Here is an 18,273-nt window from a genome sequence, read left to right on the forward strand (position 1 = left end):
GTCTTGAGACAGCGTTCTCTCAGTAAATTCTTGCGACAAGGTCCCCAGTTTTGCATTCTCTCGACATCTTTTCTGGACTCTGGCAGAATTCTTTGAAAAAGAACACTTAAATGCTGTCTTTATAAACTGGCGGATTTCAAGAGCATATGGTTCAAATGTTTCATATTTTGCCTTCTTTGTCTGGATTAAGAAGGACAAAGACGCAGGGACACCCAAGGGATCATAGTGAGCTATTAGACTCAAAGTGAGATCCTGAAGAACTGTTGAGACCCAGACTTTCCCCACTGTTTTTTTAACCATTTTCGCACTTAGTGTGATATACGCGTTTACAATAATAGTGGATTGAACACTTCCATGGTAGACAACTACATTGACTTCATGCTGTCTGAGAAATGAATTCAGGTGCTTTGGATTATAAGCCTCAGTTTCTTTGATACTTTCTGAGAAGGCCACACAAATATCATTCTTTGTGACCGCAGCTGTGAAGGTCCTCATGAACCTTTCTCCATCGCCATTGTCTGGTGCAATGAGACCGATCCACGTCCATTTGAAATGCAGGAGCAATTTGACCACAGCCAGGTGAGGAGGTTCTTGTTTTGGGACCATCCGATAGGAGAAAGGGAACTGAGATTTATCAGTTGATGCACGACTAGCAAAACCATAACTGACCTAGGAAAAAAAGGAAGAGTTTGGTTTTTTCAATTGTATTCAGGACCAAGTGCAAATATGTATTAACCTAAACGAATAACTGGGAACATATTCACCATTATGATTGATTAGGCCTGACACTGATGCCGAAATCTAGCATCACCTGAGCTCTGTAAGTGCGGCTTTCTCCCGATTGAAGTGCAGAGTGTTTGAGGACCAGGACATTTGCTGGGAAACCAAAATGCTTGTTTACAAAACTATTGTACTACCAACTTTACTGTACATTGGTGAAATATGGATCACTTATAAACGCTATCTCCAGCTCCTCAAAAGATTCCATCAACGATGTCTCTGAAAATTTTTATACATCACTTGGGAAGATAGGCAAACCAATGTTAGTGTACAAGAAGAAGCAAAGTTCAGTGTCAAAGCAAGGCTTCTTCAACATCAACTTTGATGGACTGGTCATGTTGTTTGGATGCCTTATTATCATCTTCCAAAGCAACTACTCTATTTTCAGCTTAAGAATGGAAAGTGAAATACCAGTGGACAACAAAAGAGGTTTAAAGACACTCTAAAGGCAAATCTTTAAAAATGCAGTATGAGCACAGAAAATTGGGGAACACTGGCCTGCGAACGTTCCCATTGGAGAATTGCCTCTACCAAAGGTGTCATGGACTTTGAAGAATTGTGAACCCAGGACCACAGGGAGAAACGAGCTAAGAGGAAGACACATTTACGATACGATACGATACGATACGATATCTTTATTGTCATTGTCCCTTGCGGAACAATGAAATTGAAAACTACATAAAACTACATAAAAACTACATAAAACTACCACAAAACTACATAAAAACTACATAAAACTACTACAAAACTACATAAAACATTCAAAAACCCCTAAAAACTCTAAAACCCATTTTAAAATACACTAGAATTAGAAAATCCTCACTGTGATCAGCTCCCACCTGGAAACCTAGGTCCCCACTGTGGAAGGATGTGGGGATCCAGAATTGGCCTCCACAGTCACAATTTTACTTGGTTATGAGTGATCGCCAAAGAATAAGACCAAGAAGCTAGCCTAGCAATTCCGACAACCGAATCCTTGCTGGATCCAGATATTAGACATACAGCTTAACCCCTAAGTGGTGTATGGAAATACAACATAAAAACAATAAAACAGAGTTATGAAACAGAGCTGCAAAAAAGCAAAAGCAAAACAAAATAAAACAGGCCCATAATTCAGTAATAACAGAAAACAAACGTAGGATCTAAGAAACCTTAGACAAAAAGATACATCTTTACATACAGTCATTGTAATGTGGATATTGGCTCAGCCCCCAATCCACCCACCTTTCCCCAACCCATACCTGTGGGATTTTATAAATGCTCAGAATGGTTGATATGAGATTAGAAAGAACAGGGTCACCTCCTTCTAGAACGGCCAGCTGTGCATTCTGTCTTTCACAGATGTAGTTTGGAACATTCTTCTGTCCACCAGACAGCAGGTCTAGCACAGCTTCATAAGCCATTCTTCCTTTGAAATAGCTCTCATAGAGATTGTAGCCCAGAGTGATGTTGGGTAGGAGCCTGGGATTCCGACTGATCTCTTGAATGGCAAACAAGAAGGGCAGGATGTGCCAATACCTCAAAGGTTCCGGACTGCAGTAAAATAGAGGTCATCAGATTTTTCATTCTGTAGTCAGTGAAAGAATGTTAAAGTTTGTGCATCTTTTCATATAAGAGCAATGATAACAAGTAGAAATATATGAATTTTGCTAGCTCGGAGTTTATGTGCTTTCAGTTCATTTGGAAATGGGTGTTGGCAACAGGATTTTTCTCCCCAAGAAAAGGGAACATTTTCCCTCAAAGACCTGCGCTGGCTGTCAAGCCCTATTTTGTGTTTGGGGTTTGATATGCAAAGCCTTAGATGGCTTTTGACCTGCTTAGCCGAAAGGCCATCTCTCCCCATGTCATGCTGCCTACAATGCAAGTTCTATTGGGGAGACACTGCTAGATGATTCATCCTTGACAGAAGTTCAGAGGCCTGTAAACCAGTGCAAGTAAAACAACTGTACAATGTAAGTCACTGCACAAGCACATACAGAAACACGTCATTCTACTATTCCAAATTGCTTTCCCCTTTTTTTTTTTTTTTGCTATATCTACACTATAATTAATTCTGGAATAGTAAATCCCCCCACAATTCTCTTTCTTTTAAAAAGCTGGGGAACAATGTTCAGTTTCACGTTGGAGCCAGCTGCAAACAACAACAGCCCCTTAGCCATATCTCATAGCCCAGTGGGCAGCTACACTGCAGACAGAGGGGGGAGCAGCGCCTGGTGTTTCATAGCTAGGCAGCTGCACGAGAGATGTCTGGCTGTGCACTAAATTTCCCTGTGCACCAGGAATTATGGTTCCCTGAAGCCAAGTGAGGACATCTTTGAGGTACAATTGATGAGGAAAAGACACCAGGAAAATGGGAGAGCATGGAATCACAGTTAAAAGTAGCAGTAGTAAATCATTCTCCACGTGGTGACATACATTACACCAGAAAAAGATGGAGACTTCGAGAAATCACGCAGGTAGTCATTAGTAACGCCTGCAGCTAAGACACCAGCGATGAGGTGGTCTCCTGGCCTATAATTATTAAGTGTGTCGTTTCGATCATTTATCACACCAAACTGGCATTTCCCCTTCAGCGTCCCACAGGACGAATGGGGCATCAGTAGCAAATGAATTAGGGAGAGTATGATCATTTCATTGCCGTCTGCTGCTGCTGCAGTCCCTTCTGCCCTGACTGCTCTCAGCTGCAGATCTGCTGCAATGCCTTTTTAATCCAAATGGGAGCCCAGCTGTGGATTCTAATCCAGCAGCTCATATTTAAACCTCACCTCCGCCTAGTCCCTGCCTGCCCTGAATTTGAGCTCAGGCTCTCAGTGGCCCCAGAGATATTAATGCACCAACCTTTCTACATACAAAGTTTTTACGTGTTGTTCTTTCTTCTGACATCTTTGTTATTAGTTTCAGAAATAATATTTGGACAACATTCCAGAGCTTCTCAGAAGGAAAAAAATTAAAATTAATTACAATCGTTTTGATAATGATCATGGGCAGACTACACAGTAAAGTCTTGCTTCTCTCTGCGGCAGGTGTATAGCTGGGGAAAAGATGTTTATGAGACTCTGCGGTGTGGCTTTGTGCACTGTCTACTGTCACAGCTCAGATCCCTGAGGTTGGAAGGGATGTTTGATCCTCCATTGCATTAGGAAGGATTCAGATTTACAAAACATGCACTCGTTCTTTCTAAACTTCATGAACTTATCAAGCTGTCTCGTAGGAAGTCAAAACAGCCCAAAGTTGCCTAGAACTTTCTAGAATCCCATATAGTCTTTTCCAACCCTGTTATGTGAGATACATTTGTACAAAATAATAGGATAATAATAATAATAATAATAATAATAATAATAATAATAGGATAATAGGTATTGCAATGGAATCACAATTGCTCAGTTCTTAGGGCACATTCTTTGTATGCAAAAAGTTCCTGAGGTCCAGCTCTGATGGCCTTCTGGCAGTTTCCTTCCTGCGAGAAATGAGGTTACAGGGAACCAGACAGAGGGCCTTCTTGGTAGTGGTGCCTGCCCTGTGGAATGCCCTCCCATTAGATGTCAAGGAAATAAACAACTATCTGACTATTAGAAGACATCTGAAGGCAGTCGTGTTTAGGGAGGTTTTTAATGTTTGATGTTTTATTGTGTTTTTAATATTCTGTTGGGAGCCGCCCTGAGTTGCTAGGGGAACCCAGCCAGATGGGTGTGGTATGTATGTATGTATGTATGTATGTACGTAAAGGTAAAGGGACCCCTGACCATGAGGCCCAGTTGTGACTGACTCTGGTGTTGCAGGGCTCATCTCGCCTTATTGGCCAAGGAAGCCGGCATACAGCTTCCAGGTCATGTGGCCAGCATGACTAAGCCGCTTCTGGGGAACCAGAGCAGTGCACAGAAACACTGTTTACCTTCCCGCTAGAGTGGTACCTATTTATCTACTTGCACTTTGACGTGCTTTCAAACTGCAAGGTGGGCAGGAGCTGGGACCGAGCAACGGGAGCTCACCCCGTTGCGGGGATTCGAACTGCCAATCTTCTGATCAGCAAGCCCTAGGCTCTGTGGTTTAACCCACAGCGCCACCCATGTCCCACATGTGCTGCCTTTGAGACTTTCAGCACATTCCTTGAATGGGCCATTTGCCATAGAATGGGCTCCAGCTATGTGTGTATCACTATCTTGATGATTTCCTCTTTATGGCCCCACCTTCTTCCCCACCCTTGTCAACAGCTCATGGATGGTTTCGCCGCCATGACACAGGAATTGGGGTCCCTCTGGCCTTGGAATAAACTGAAGGCCCGGTTATTAAACTGACCTATCTCGACATTGAATTAGATTTGGTGACACAGGCTTCCCGTCTTTTGCGGGATAAAATAGCAACCCTGCGAGAGGTTATTAGGCAGCACCTACATCTTTAAAAGGTGACGTTACACCAAGTCCAGTCACTTCTTGGTCACCTGAACTTTTCTTGCAGGGTGATAGTTCTGGGAAGAGCCTTCTCTGCACATCTTGCACGGCTAACATTGAACTTGAGGTCGCCTCATCACAGAGTCTGCCTGGGTAAGGCAGGATCCAGACCGTTTCCCAGACCATCTTTGGAATCTTGGCAGTGCGAAGTGATCCAGGGAGTAATGGCTTCTGTATCGCCATCCACATTTTGATCTTATAAAAAGGCCTGGGAGGAATTTCTGACCTTCACTTCCAGCCACACACCCGCAGCTTCGAACAGGGGTCTTGTGCTGCAGTTTGGCGCCATGTGTGCCCGGTCCACCACCTCAGCACCAAGAGAGGGGCCTTTTCTGCAATATCTTGCCTATCGTAGAGCCATGGGCAACGCAGCCAAGACCTTGATGGTCCAAGCGGCCAGTATTGCTTTCTTTTCCAAATGCTCATTCTCCACTGACCCATGCTTGGGTTTCTTAGTTAAGAAGGCAATTGAAGGATGGCATAGACTGAACCCCCCAGCTCCTGATTAGCACAGCCTCATAACCTTCAACATCTTAAAGCATATTTGGAGAATATTAGCATTGATTTGCTGGTCCCGCTTAGAGTATAGACCAGTGATGGTGAACCTTTCAGAGACCAAGTGCCCAAACTGCAACCCGAAACCCACTTATTTATCACAAAGTGCCAACATGGCATTTTCACCTGTATATTTTTATGACTGCTGTTGTATTAAATAATCCTTCATAAAAGTTACTGCATTACAGTGGTACCTCGGGTTACATACGCTTCAGGTTACAGACACTTCAGGTTACGGACTCCACTAACCCAGAAATAGTACCTCGGGTTAAGAACTTTGCTTCAGGATGAGAACAGATATCATGCTCCGGCGGCGCGGCAGCAGCGGGAGGCCCAATTAGCTAAAGTGGTGCTTCAGGTTAAGAACAGTTTCAGGTTAAGAACGGACCTCCAAAACAAATTAAATACTTAACCCGAGGTATCACTGTACATTCTTCATTAAATTATCTTTCCATTGATATATAATTTTATGGTATTATAACTCAGTGCTTATTTTCTTAAAAAATGTTTAGGGGTACTCTCATTTCGACTCAAGAAGATCACCACTGGGGGGAAATAAATACAGTTCAAATCAGGGAATAGAAATACAGTGAATTTCTTCTCCCATTAAATTCACAAAATGTTATGGGGTATGCGTCCCCGTGCATCCCTACAGAAAGAAATCACAGGTATTACTCCAAACAAAGTGGTGTAATGAGCCACCAAACCTCGGAAATACATTTTTTTCCAGAAGGTTCCACAATTTTGGCCATTATTCATCACTGGAGGGCTGCAGTAAGAGCCACACTCTCCCAATTTTTAATTTGAGATAATAATATGTGTGCGCGCACATACAAATAAATATAAATAAACCCAGCCAGATGGGTGGGGTATAAATGATATTTTATTATTATTATTATTTGCCATCTCTTCGGCTGCCGTTTGATCGCGGTCTCCACGGAATGAATTGGCTTCCGTAAGAAAGCCCAGTGAACATGTAAACCCAGCAGCCCCTTCTTAGGTTGCCGTCTTTATATGCTTACTGACATGGGAGTTAAGCCCTACTGAACTAAAGGCGGCTTACTCCCGAGTAGGAAAAACAGACTGGTGGGAGGCCCTGGTGCATCAAAAGTCAATGCCTGCTCAGCCCCTCAGTGTTCACCAGGCCCTGTGGCCACAGGTTTTGGACGGCGCGACCCCTCCTCCCCTCCTCAGCCCCTGGCATGGAAGCTACAGCCCTGCTGGGGTGATGCCGTGGATGTCCAAAGAGAGGGCTCTGAATGCCCTTTCTGGTTCGCCACCACTGGGATAGGTCATTCACCAGGAAAGCAGAAACACTTGAGCTGATGGAGTGATCTCCTCAGTGCTGTTTTCATTTCCACCCTAAGATCAGATCTTTCAAAACCGTATGGGCATTAGTTGAATAAAACCCAATGTGTGTGTTTTTTACTGCAATTTTTATTAAATTTTTCTAATTTGCATTTCAATATATTCATTTAGACATCCTTAAATCAATGACTTCCCTTCTTCTTTTTCCGTGGTTCATTTTGCACGTCATTAATCACTGCATACTTTACATGAACTAAACAATTTCCTCCTAATTATACTCAACAAAAAGGATTCTGGTTATTTTGGTAAGGTACTTCTAAACATTTTTTTTCCAATTCATTATATATAATTTCCCAGCACTCTTTTGTCTTTTTACAAGTCTACAACATATGATAAAACATACTCTAACCTCATTACATCTCCAGCACTTATCTGATTAGGACTTACACATTTTAGCAAGTCTTTTCGGAGTTAAATACCATCTATAAATCATTTTCAGGTAGTTTTCCTTCAAGGAATAACATGGAAAACCCAGTAATGTTAACATGATTCTACTTAGATTCAGATTGCAAAAATTGGGATTGCAAATCTTTAAGAGACAAGGTCATGTGGCCATCCCACTTTCATTTTGTCCAAAGACCACTTTCCTTTCTGATTCACGTGGAGGAAAGATGTTAGATTGGCAGTATTGGGAAATGAACATCCAATTCACATTCATTGGTTTTATTATTGCAGTGCTATGCCAAAAAAGTACTATTTTATATGTCATACCATCAGATGCTCCTTTTTATTCAGATCTGGCCTCAGGACAATAATGTAGCACTTGGGAATGAAGATGCAACCCAGTAACCCCGAACTGGAGGCCAAGATAGAGAAGACCTGCACGGCTACCATATATTTCCCCTTGGTGCTCAGATAGGCTGGCACAAAGGACACCCAAACACTGCAAAACACCAGCATGCTGAAGGTGATCAGCTGGGCTTCGTTGAAGGCCCCAGGCAGCTTCCTGGCTAGGAAAGCCACCGTGAAGCAGATGGCCGCCAGAAAGCCCATGTAGCCAAGGGCAGAATAAAACATGGCAACAGAGCCTTCGTTACATTGCAGAATGATCTGCCCAGGCTGGGAGTACATGTCGGAGTCTGGGAAGGGGGGAGACATTCCCAGCCAGACCATGCAGATGCCCCCTTGGACACTGGAAAAAGACAAGACAAGGGACTTGGCCAAGCTCTTGCCCAGCCATTTCCTCATCTGGCTCCCTGGCTTTGTGGCCATAAACGCCACCACCACCGTGATGGTCTTTGCCAACAGGGAAGACACGGCCACGGAGAAGATGATGCTGAAGGCAGTTTGTCGGAGAAGGCAGGTCCACTTCTGGGGCCGACCGATGAATAAGAAGGAGGACAAGAAGGAGAGCAGGAGGGAGACGAGGAGCAAGTAGGTGAGGTCCCGGTTGTTGGCCTTGACTATTGGGGTGTCAAAGTATTTAATGAAGATTCCCAAAAGAAAACCAGCAGTGAGGGACAAAAACAGGGCAAAAGAAGCTAGGAGGATCCCCAGAGGTTCTTTGTAGGACAAATAATGTATAATCTTGGGGACACACTGATCTCTGTGTTGATTGGAATTCTGATCATCTGGACATTTGTTGCAAAGCTTTGCATCTGAAAAACACAAGAGAGACCTGAGTGTTGCCAATATAAATATTATAGCCATGACATTCCATAGTCTACACCATACCAACTACAGTAGTACCTCGGGATGCGAACAGGATCCGTTCCGGAGCCCCGTTCGCAATCCGAACGGGATCTGTTCCAGAGCCCCGTTCACATTCCAAACAGAACGTAAGATGTGACAGCGCACACGCGGGTCACGTTTTGTTGCTTCCGTGCATGCGCCTGACGTCATTGTTACCGTCTGCGCATGCGAGAACAGCAAAACCCAGAAGTAACGCGCTCTGTTACTTCCGGGTCGCCACGGAGCGCAACCTGAAAGCACTCAACCTGAAGCCTATTTATCCCGAGGTATGACTGTATATTATTCTGTGATTCTTATCTGATTACTGTATTTTGGGTTGTGGGTTTGCCTTGAATAAATCATGGGCTATAGTTTGGGGTCAGCAAATCCCATTGAGCTCCTTTAATGGGGCAAGACCCCCCTCCATAGGTACCAATGCCTAGAATTGAAGGTGATTTTCCACTATAAAAATGCAAGTTTTTAAATATCCTTTCATGGACATTTACCTTCCTGAATGGAGATTGTTCCTTCCATGCATTCAACACAAGCATAGCAGCAGATTGGTTCTCCCTCCTTAATGGCCTTGGCATATCCTGGACGACAGTTTTCGGTACACCTTGAAAGAGGCACGTTCTAGCCAAAATGAGAAAAAGCATCAAGCAGAAGATGTTAGGACTTTGTGGACAGGCGTCATAGAGTGCAGCTCTGATTGAATCATACAATGGGGTTAGGACTGCAGCATAAGATATGCAGGTGAAAGTTTGCTGCTGACAGGCCAAGACCATAGTATTCCTTGGTCTGAGGCATCAAAGAGAATAAGATGTGATTAATTATTTCACCCACCTGTTTGAACCATCTGGGCCACACAATGCCATTTCGGTCAATGGCAAACTTGAGTTTCTCTGGAGATGCTGATCTCTCTACACTCCCAACTTTCAACCCAACAAGGGACTTATTGGGAAATGCCACCCAGTTGACAATGTCAAAGTCAGCTGCCAGCTCCCCATTCTCATCCCAATAAGCTCCATCCATGGAAAAGTTGTAAAGGTGGAGGTTTCTTAGGAAAGAGTGCAGCTAAAATGGTACAGGAAAACACACCCAGAATTAGCAAATGAGGAACAAAGTAGCGTACATGAGCCTTGGCCACTAAGAACTGTAGTCTCCCAAGGTGCAGTCCCAGAGACTCAGATGGCACTCTTATTTGGGAAATAGCAGAGCTAGAGTCGTTAATATATTGCATGTTAAAATTGGAATCATGAATGAAAGCCAGTGTGGTTATAACGTTGTAGTAGGATCAGGGTGTGTCGTCCTATTCCAGAATCACTTAAAAGGGTGAGGCACTGGGAATTTGACAAAACGGGTTTGCCTCAATTGTGGGGTTAAACATCTCCACCAACCCCACCTTGAATATGTCCTCAAATTAGAATTTAATTTCTGACTCACGGTTCAGTGGTGAGAATGTGCCAGAGAAACGATCATACCTGCCACAGTTGTAGTCTTTGAAGGTCCATCTTGCCACTTCCCACCATGGCCACCTGGCTTGGTTTGGATGAGTATACAGCACTCAGGACACTTGCCATGGTCTGGAGAGTGTTGTAAATACTGTAGCTGTCTTGAGACAGCATTCTCTCAGTAAATTCTTGTGACAAGGCCCCCAGTTCTCCTCTCTCTCTACATCTCTTCTGGAGTCTCGCAGAATTCTTTGAAACAGAACACGTAAATGTCATATCCATAAGCTGTTGGGATTCAAGGGCATATGGATCAAATGTTTCATATTTTGTCCTCCTCTTTGTCTGGATTAAGAAGGACAAAGAAGCAGGGATACCCTGGGGATCCTCGTTAGATGCCATACTTATACTGACATCCTGCAAAGCAGTTGTGACCCAAACCTTCCCCACTGTTATTTTTAGGGTGTTTTCAGTGTATCTCATAAACGCCTCTAGAAGCAAAGTGGAACAAACTTCTGCATGGTAGACAAAGACATTGGTTTGTCTCTGCATGAGAAGTGATACCAGGCGCTTTGGATTAAAAATATCAATTTCTGTGAGAGTTTTTGAGAAGGCCACACAAATATCATTCTTTGTGACCGCAGCTGTGAAGGTCCTCATGAACCTTTCTCCATTGTCATTGTCTGGAGCAAGGAGACCGATCCATGTCCATTTGAAATGCAGGAGCAATTTAACCACAGCCAGGTGAGGAGGTTCTTGCTTTGGGACCATACGGTAGAGGAAAGGGAACTGAGATTTATCAGTAAATTCACGACTAACAAAACCGTAGCTGATCTAGGAGAGAAAGAAAGAATTTGTTTTTTCGTTTTTTTTTCAGGACCAAGTGCAACTATGCCTTAACCTAAACTGATTACTAAGTGGGGACATATTCACCATGATGAATATCAGCTGAGAGCCCTGATTTATTTTTATTTAGTTAAAATATTTATTATGGGGCTGTTTAATTTTGGATTTTGCAAGGTGGACTGTTTTTAATTTGAACGGTGTTTGCTTTTTTTGAGAAGCAGATGTAGTGATTTTGTTTTATAAACCCCCTGTTTGATTAGTACTTGCATGCAAGTGAGGGCAGCTTTCCCCCCCTTGTTTACATATATACAACTTGTATACAGCAAGCATACATATACACAAACACATCATGTAGTTTCATGCAGCATTGGTATCCCACCCCCAAATAAAAAACCTGAAAACATGGAGCTTCCAAGTCTCTAGCCTGGCAGCTTATTCCCACCTCCTTTCTGCTCTGCCAACACTGTTAAAAGAAAACCAGGAGCCTTGACCTGGTAGCCAAAGGGTGCGTTCAGACATGGGGAATATAGGTTTTGCTGATATATAATGTTAGCACTCTGTCCTGTTTTCTAATGTTCCTTTCACCTCTTGCATTACAGGACTATGGCTTTCTGACCAATTTTCCAGTGTATGATGCACTCAATTTCATTTGTAAGATCGCCTCCTTCCAGCTCGCATCTAGAGAAGACGAGGGAACATCAGAGGATATGTTAGAAGTGTGATACTTATATTGAGTTCTGGCACCTTTTCTCCCTAGAAAATAAGCATGGACAAAAAGATGCATAGTTGCATATAGTCGGACGCAACCGGTGGAGAGAAACTGCAATACAGAAATAGGCTCAGCCCCCAACCCCCCTACCTTTCCCCGGTTCATACCTGTGGGATTTTATAAATGTTCAGAATGGTTGAAATGAGGCTGGAAAGAGCAGAGTCGCCTCCTTCTAGAACGGCCAGCTGTTTATTCTGTCTTTCACAGATGTAGTTTGGAACATTCTTGTGCCCACCCGACAGCAGGTCTAGCACAGCTTCATAAGTCGTTATTGCATTAAAATAGCTCTCATAGAGGTTGTAGCCCAGGGTGATGTTGGGCAGGAGCCTGGGATTCCGACTGATCTCTTGAATGGCAAGCAAGAAGGTCAGGATGTGCCAGTACCTCATAGCATCAAATCTGCAGCAAAACAGGTTTCATCACATTTTTCATTCTGCATTTAGTGAAAGGGTGTTTAAGTTTGTGCATCTTTTCATACAAGAGCATTGATAACAAGTAGAAATATTTGACTTTTGCTGTGATAACTAGGAAGGCTATCTCAGAGTTGGTGTGCTTTCAGTTCATTTGGTAACGGTTGTTGGCAACAGGTTTTTTCTCCCCAAGAAAAGGGAACATCTGCCCTCAAAGTCTGTGTAGCCCAATTCCGTGTTTTGGGTTTGATATGCAGAGCCTTAGATGGCTTTCGATCTGCTTATCTAAAAGAGCATCTCTCTCCATCTCATGCTGCCTATAATGGAAGCTCTGTTGGGGAGACACTAGTAGATGTTTTATCCTTAAAGGAAATCCAGGGGCCTACGAACCAACACAAGTAAAACCTGTACAAAGTAAGTCACTGCACAAGCGAGTAAAGAAACACAGCATTCCACTATTCCAAATTGCTCTTTTATTTTTTGCTATATCTATAATATAATTAATTCTGGAACAGTAAATTCACCGTATTTCTTTTTCTTTTAAAAAGCTAAGAACCAGTGTTCAGTATCCCATTGGAGCCAGCTGCAAACAGCAGCAGCACGATAGCCATATCTCATAGCCCAGTGGGCAGCTACACTGCAGACAGAGGGGGAAGCAGCGCCTGGTGTTTCATAGCTAGGCAGCTGCGCAAGAGATGTCTGGCCGTGCACTCAATTTCCTTGTGCACCAGGAATTATGGTTCCCTAAAGCCTAATGAGGACGTATTTGAGGTACAATTGATCAGGAAAAGACACCAGAAAAAAAGGGAGTGTGTGGAATCACTGCTGAAAGTAGCAGTAGTAAATCATTCTTCACGTGGTGACATACATCATACGAGAAACTGATGGAGACTTGGAGAAATCCTGCAGGAAGGTCACCACAGTGCTTGCAGCTAAGACACCAGTGATGAGGTGGTCTCCTGGCCTATAATTATTAAGTGTGTCGTTTCGATCATTTATCACACCAAACTGGCATTTCCCCTTCAGCGTCCTACAGGACAAATGGGGCATCAGTAGCAAAAGAATTAGGGAGAGTATGATCATTTCACTGTCTGCTGCTGCTGCGGTCCCTTCTTCCCTGACTGCTCTCAGCTGCTGATCTGCTGCAACGCCTTCTTAATCCAGATGGGATTCCAGCTGTGGTTTCTAATCCAGGAGCTCATATTTAAACCTCACCTCTGCCTAGTCCCTGCCTGCCCTGAATTTGAGCTCAGGCTCTCAGTGGCCCCAGGGATATTAATGCACCAACCTTTCCACATTGGGTTAACAAAGTTTTTACGTGCTGTTCCTGCTTCTGACTTCGTTGTTATTAGTTTCAGAAATAACATTTGGAAAACTCCCCAGAGCTTTTCAGGAGGAAAAAGAAATAAATTACAATAGTTTTGATAATTATCAGGTGCAGAGTACACAGCAATGTCTTGCTTCTCTCTGCGGCAAGTGTATAGCTGGGGAAAATATGTTGATGAGACTCTGCGCTGTGGCTTTGTGCACTGTCTACTTTCACAGCTCAAATCCCTGAGGTTGGAAGGGATGTTTGATCCTCCATCACATTCAGACTTACACAACATGCACCTTCTAAACTTCATGAACTTATCAAGCTGTCTGGTAGGAAGTCAAAACAGCCCAAAGTTGCCAGTTCTTTTTTAATAATTTTTTTATTAGATTTTCCACAATGATAACACAAACCATAAAGCAAAATGATACACAAAAACAGAAAAAGAAAAAGAAAAAAGAAAAAAAGAGAAAAAAGGGAACAATAAACAGATAAACAATAACAACAAACTTAATTCTTCACAAATCCAACCTTTTAAACATCTTGGTTGACTTCTTCAAATCCCTCCCTTCTGAGTTTCCTTGTAATTAAAAGTAACAGCTTTCCAATATCATTACTAAACTAAAACAATTTCCAATTATAGTCCATCTTATTCACTTTTCTTAACATTCTAAATCCCATTTATTTAATTATAATTTAGTTTAATCCTAGGCCTATTTGTTTCTTTCAAGTAATTTCTAATTTTTTATATTACAATATTTATTCAAATAGTCCTTAAATTTCCTCCAGTCCTCTTGAAGCTCCTCTTCTTTCTGGTCGCGGATTCTTCCAGTCAGGTCAGCTAGCTCTGAAACGTCCATCATCTTCATCTGCCAATCTTCCACTGTTGGTAGTTCTTGTGTTTTCCGATTTTTAGTAAGTAATATTCGGGCAGCCTTTGTGGCATACAAAAATAATTTAACATCTTTCTTGGGCAATTCCAAACCTGTTATTCCAAGAAGAAAAGCCTCTGGTTTCTTAATAAATGTATATTTCAACATTTTTTTCAGTTCATTATAAATCTTCTCCCAGAAGTCTTTCACCTTGGGACAAGTCCACCACATATGGAAAAAAATACCTTCTTTTTCTTTACATTTCCAACAAAGGTTATCACTATTGTGATAAATCTTTGCTAGTTTTACAGGGGTCAAGTACCATCTATACATCATCTTCATAATATTTTCCTTTAACATCGTACATGCAGTGAACTTAACCCCTTTCCTCCATAGCCTCTCCCAAACCTCCATCATTATATTGTGTCCCACATCTCTTGCCCAGTCTATTATAACCGATTTAACTTGTTCATCCTTTGTATGCCACTCCAACAACAAATTATACATTTTAGACATTCTTATCATTAGTATCTAACAAGTCCGTTTCCAATTTGGTTTTTTCTGTTGCAAAACCATTTCTCTTATCCATCTTATATAATTCATTAATTTGATAATATTGCAACCAATTCACTTCATCTTTAATTTGTTCAAATTGTTTTCATTTAAAACCTTCCTGATCCTCTAACAACAAATCTGAGTACCTCAACCATTGGTTTTCCATATTTAACTTTTTGGGGGCCTGTGCTTCCATTGGCGAAATCCATTTTGGTGTTTTTCTTACTAAGAGATCTTTATGTCTAGTCCATACATTGTATAACGCCTTTCTAATTACATGATTCTTAAAACCATTGTGGGCCTTTATCTTGTCATACCATAGATATGCATGCCATCCAAATCAATATTCTAGTCCCTCCAAATCTAACACATCATCATTCTCTAATTGAATCCAATCCTTGGTCCAGCAGAAGGCAGCAGCTTCAAAGTATATCTTCAGGTCTGGTAGAGAAAAAAAACCCTCTTTCTTTTATATCTGCAAGTAATTTATATTTAATTCTAGGTTTCCCCCCCTGCCAGATAAATTTAGACAATGCCTTCTGCCATTCTTTAAAACATTTAACATTATCAATGATTGGTAGAGCTTGAAATAAAAACAACATCTTTGGCAATACATTCATCTTAACCACCGATATTTGGGTTTGACCATATCTCAAGATCTCTCTTGATTTCATTCCTTAATTTTTCATAGTTATCTTTATAGGGATTCAAATTCTTTACCGATAAACTCACACCCAAATATTTAACTTTTTTCACAGAAACAATGCCTGTCCTTTCAAAAGGGGTTTTTCTTTCCTCATTATCTAATTTTTTCCCTAAAACTTTGGTTTTGCTCTTGTTTAGTTTAAATCCTGCTACCTGCCCAAACTCTTGAATCAGCTCCAGTGCTTTTACTGCACTGGTTTCTGGATCTTGTAAAGTTAGAACCAAGTCATCAGCAAAGGCTTTTAATTTATATTGCTTGGATCCTACTACAATGCCTTTAACCTCCTCCTCTTTCCTCAACATGTTTAGCAAAACCTCCAGAACAGAAATAAATAGCAGAGGGGAAAGCAGGCACCCTTGCCTGGTTCCTTTCTTAATTCTAATTTCCTCTGAGACCACATTATTAACTATAATTTTTGCTTTTTACTCAAAATAGATTGCATTAATACCATTTAAGAATTCCTGTCCAACCTCAATTCTTTCTAGGTTTTTTTTCCATAAAGGACCACGAAACGTTGTCAAAGGCCTTCTTAGCATCAATAAACATTAACATTGCTTTACAATTTCTTTTCACTTCCAACCTTTCTAATACATCAATTATATTCCTGATGTTATCTTCCTAATGTCTCCCCGGCAGGAATCCTGCCTGGTCCTTGTGAATATAATCTGATAAGACCTTTTTCAATCTGTTGGCCAAAATATTGGCAAAAATTTTATAATCCACATTAAGTATTGAGATCAGTCTGTAGTTTTTCACATCGGATCTATCTTGATCTGATTTTGGAATCAGGGTTATAAATGCATCTTTCCAGGTTTCGGGTGCTTTGTCCCCTCTTAGAATCTTATTGCACACATCTGCCAACGGTTGAATTAACCAATCCTTCAAAGTTTTATAATATTTTGCAGAAAGACCATGTGGTCCTGGGGCTTTGCCTAACTGCATCTGGTTTATTACTATCTCAACCTCCTGTCTTGTAATCATACCATTAAGTAGGAACCTTTTGTCCTCGGGAATTTTTTGCATTTCATTTACATTAAGAAATTGCTCAATTTTATCTTTATCTTCTTTACCTTTTTTATACAGCTGTTTAAAGTATTTCTGAAAACATTTTATTATATCTGCAGGGTTTTCCACAGATTTTCCATCAGATGCAATATTTGTAATAGTACTTTGTTTCTGTCTCTTTTATCTTTTATTTGAGACAGCATTTTTTCTTTTTTCTCATTCTGTATCTTTTTCTTTATCGAATTTTGTTGTATGAGGAAACCTCTCATTACAGCCTTACTTGCATCCCAAATGACTCTTGTTTCTACCTCTGTGTTCATATTTATTTCAAAATAATCTTTTAGAGTCTTTTGGGCCTTGCTAATCATCTGTTCATTCCTCAACAACTCATCATTCATCCTCCATCTGAAGGAACCCTGCAGATATAATTTCATCTCCAAAAACACTGCATTATGATCAGAGCAAGTCTTAGGGCAAATTTCAGTTTTAGTAACCCTAGGAAGTCTCTGGATATCCTTAAATAGTTGACTCTCAAAAAAGATTGATTTGCATTTGAGGAAAAAAGTATAGTCTCTCTCCATTGGATTTCATAGCCTCCATATTTCTGACAGATCCTATTTGTCAGTCATATCAAAAAAAGTCTTTGGTAGTCTGCCGGAATTTTGAAATTTCTGTCCCTGTGTTTTATCCATGTGTTGATGCTACCCCATTCAGATCTCCCATTAAAATCAGTTTGTAATCCATATATTCCGTAAATTTTAAATCCAGATTCTTAAAAAATTACCATGCAATCATGTGTAATCTTGGAGTCCTTTTTAGGTCCAAATCTATAGGCCTTATCAATCCAAGAATTTAATTCTTCTTTTGAAAGGTCCCAACAAGCTGAAAATTCATCAATTAGCCAGTCCTTCAAATTGTCCTGCTCCTTTTGTGGTACCTATCTCAATCTCAAATGACTTTCCCTCTCTTTCAAGAAACGCAATTGAATTTGAGGCTTCTTGCTGTATTGTCTCCAAGTCAGCAACTCTCACTGTATCCAATTGTGTCAGTCTTAGTTCATGCCCTGATACATCTGTCTTAACCCCTTTCAGTTCTTGTCCTAATTGTGCAGTCTTTTTTCAATTCCTGTATAGTCTGTTGATTTCCTCTTACTTCTGCTTTAATTTCATGTAGCAATTGCATCACAGACTCTTCAAAAGTTGGTGACTTGGAGCCCCTCCTTATCTTTGTTCTCTCTGCCTTTCACCTTTCTCACCCCCATCCATAGCTTTCTTCTTGTTGTTGTTGTTTTGTCCAAGGTCAGTCACAGTCACAAGGGGGAGATAAGGAGGCAGCCAAATCCCCTCCACAAGCCTCAATATAAAAGTCAGCAGCAGCTCCTTCTCCAAATTTCTTTTTACCTCCCTTTTACTCTCAAATGGTGCTCCCAAAATGATACTGTCACAATTAAAATTGGTGTCTGAGGGTGAAGATACTGTTACTAATGTTTTTCCAGCTCAGGCAGCTGCAGTTACTTTGTTTTTCCCAA

The 18,273-nt window shown here is 41.4% G+C and overlaps 1 protein-coding gene across 1 annotated transcript; it reads right to left on the reverse strand.

The window, feature by feature from the left end:
- Window positions 1-7,856: 7,856 nt before the first annotated feature.
- Window positions 7,857-12,274, reverse strand: LOC308465261 (vomeronasal type-2 receptor 26-like; the record flags this gene model as incomplete). Its single annotated transcript, XM_080985017.1, has 5 exons — window positions 7,857-8,749; window positions 9,329-9,455; window positions 9,666-9,896; window positions 10,304-10,522; window positions 11,993-12,274. 5 exons carry the CDS (start codon window positions 12,272-12,274, stop codon window positions 7,857-7,859), a joined length of 1,752 nt encoding a protein of 583 aa, XP_080841143.1.
- Window positions 12,275-18,273: the final 5,999 nt, after the last annotated feature.

The sequence above is a fragment of the Podarcis pityusensis genome (genome assembly GCF_964106645.2).
Source record: "Podarcis pityusensis genome assembly, chromosome: 2".
Taxonomy (NCBI): Eukaryota; Metazoa; Chordata; class Lepidosauria; order Squamata; family Lacertidae; genus Podarcis; species Podarcis pityusensis.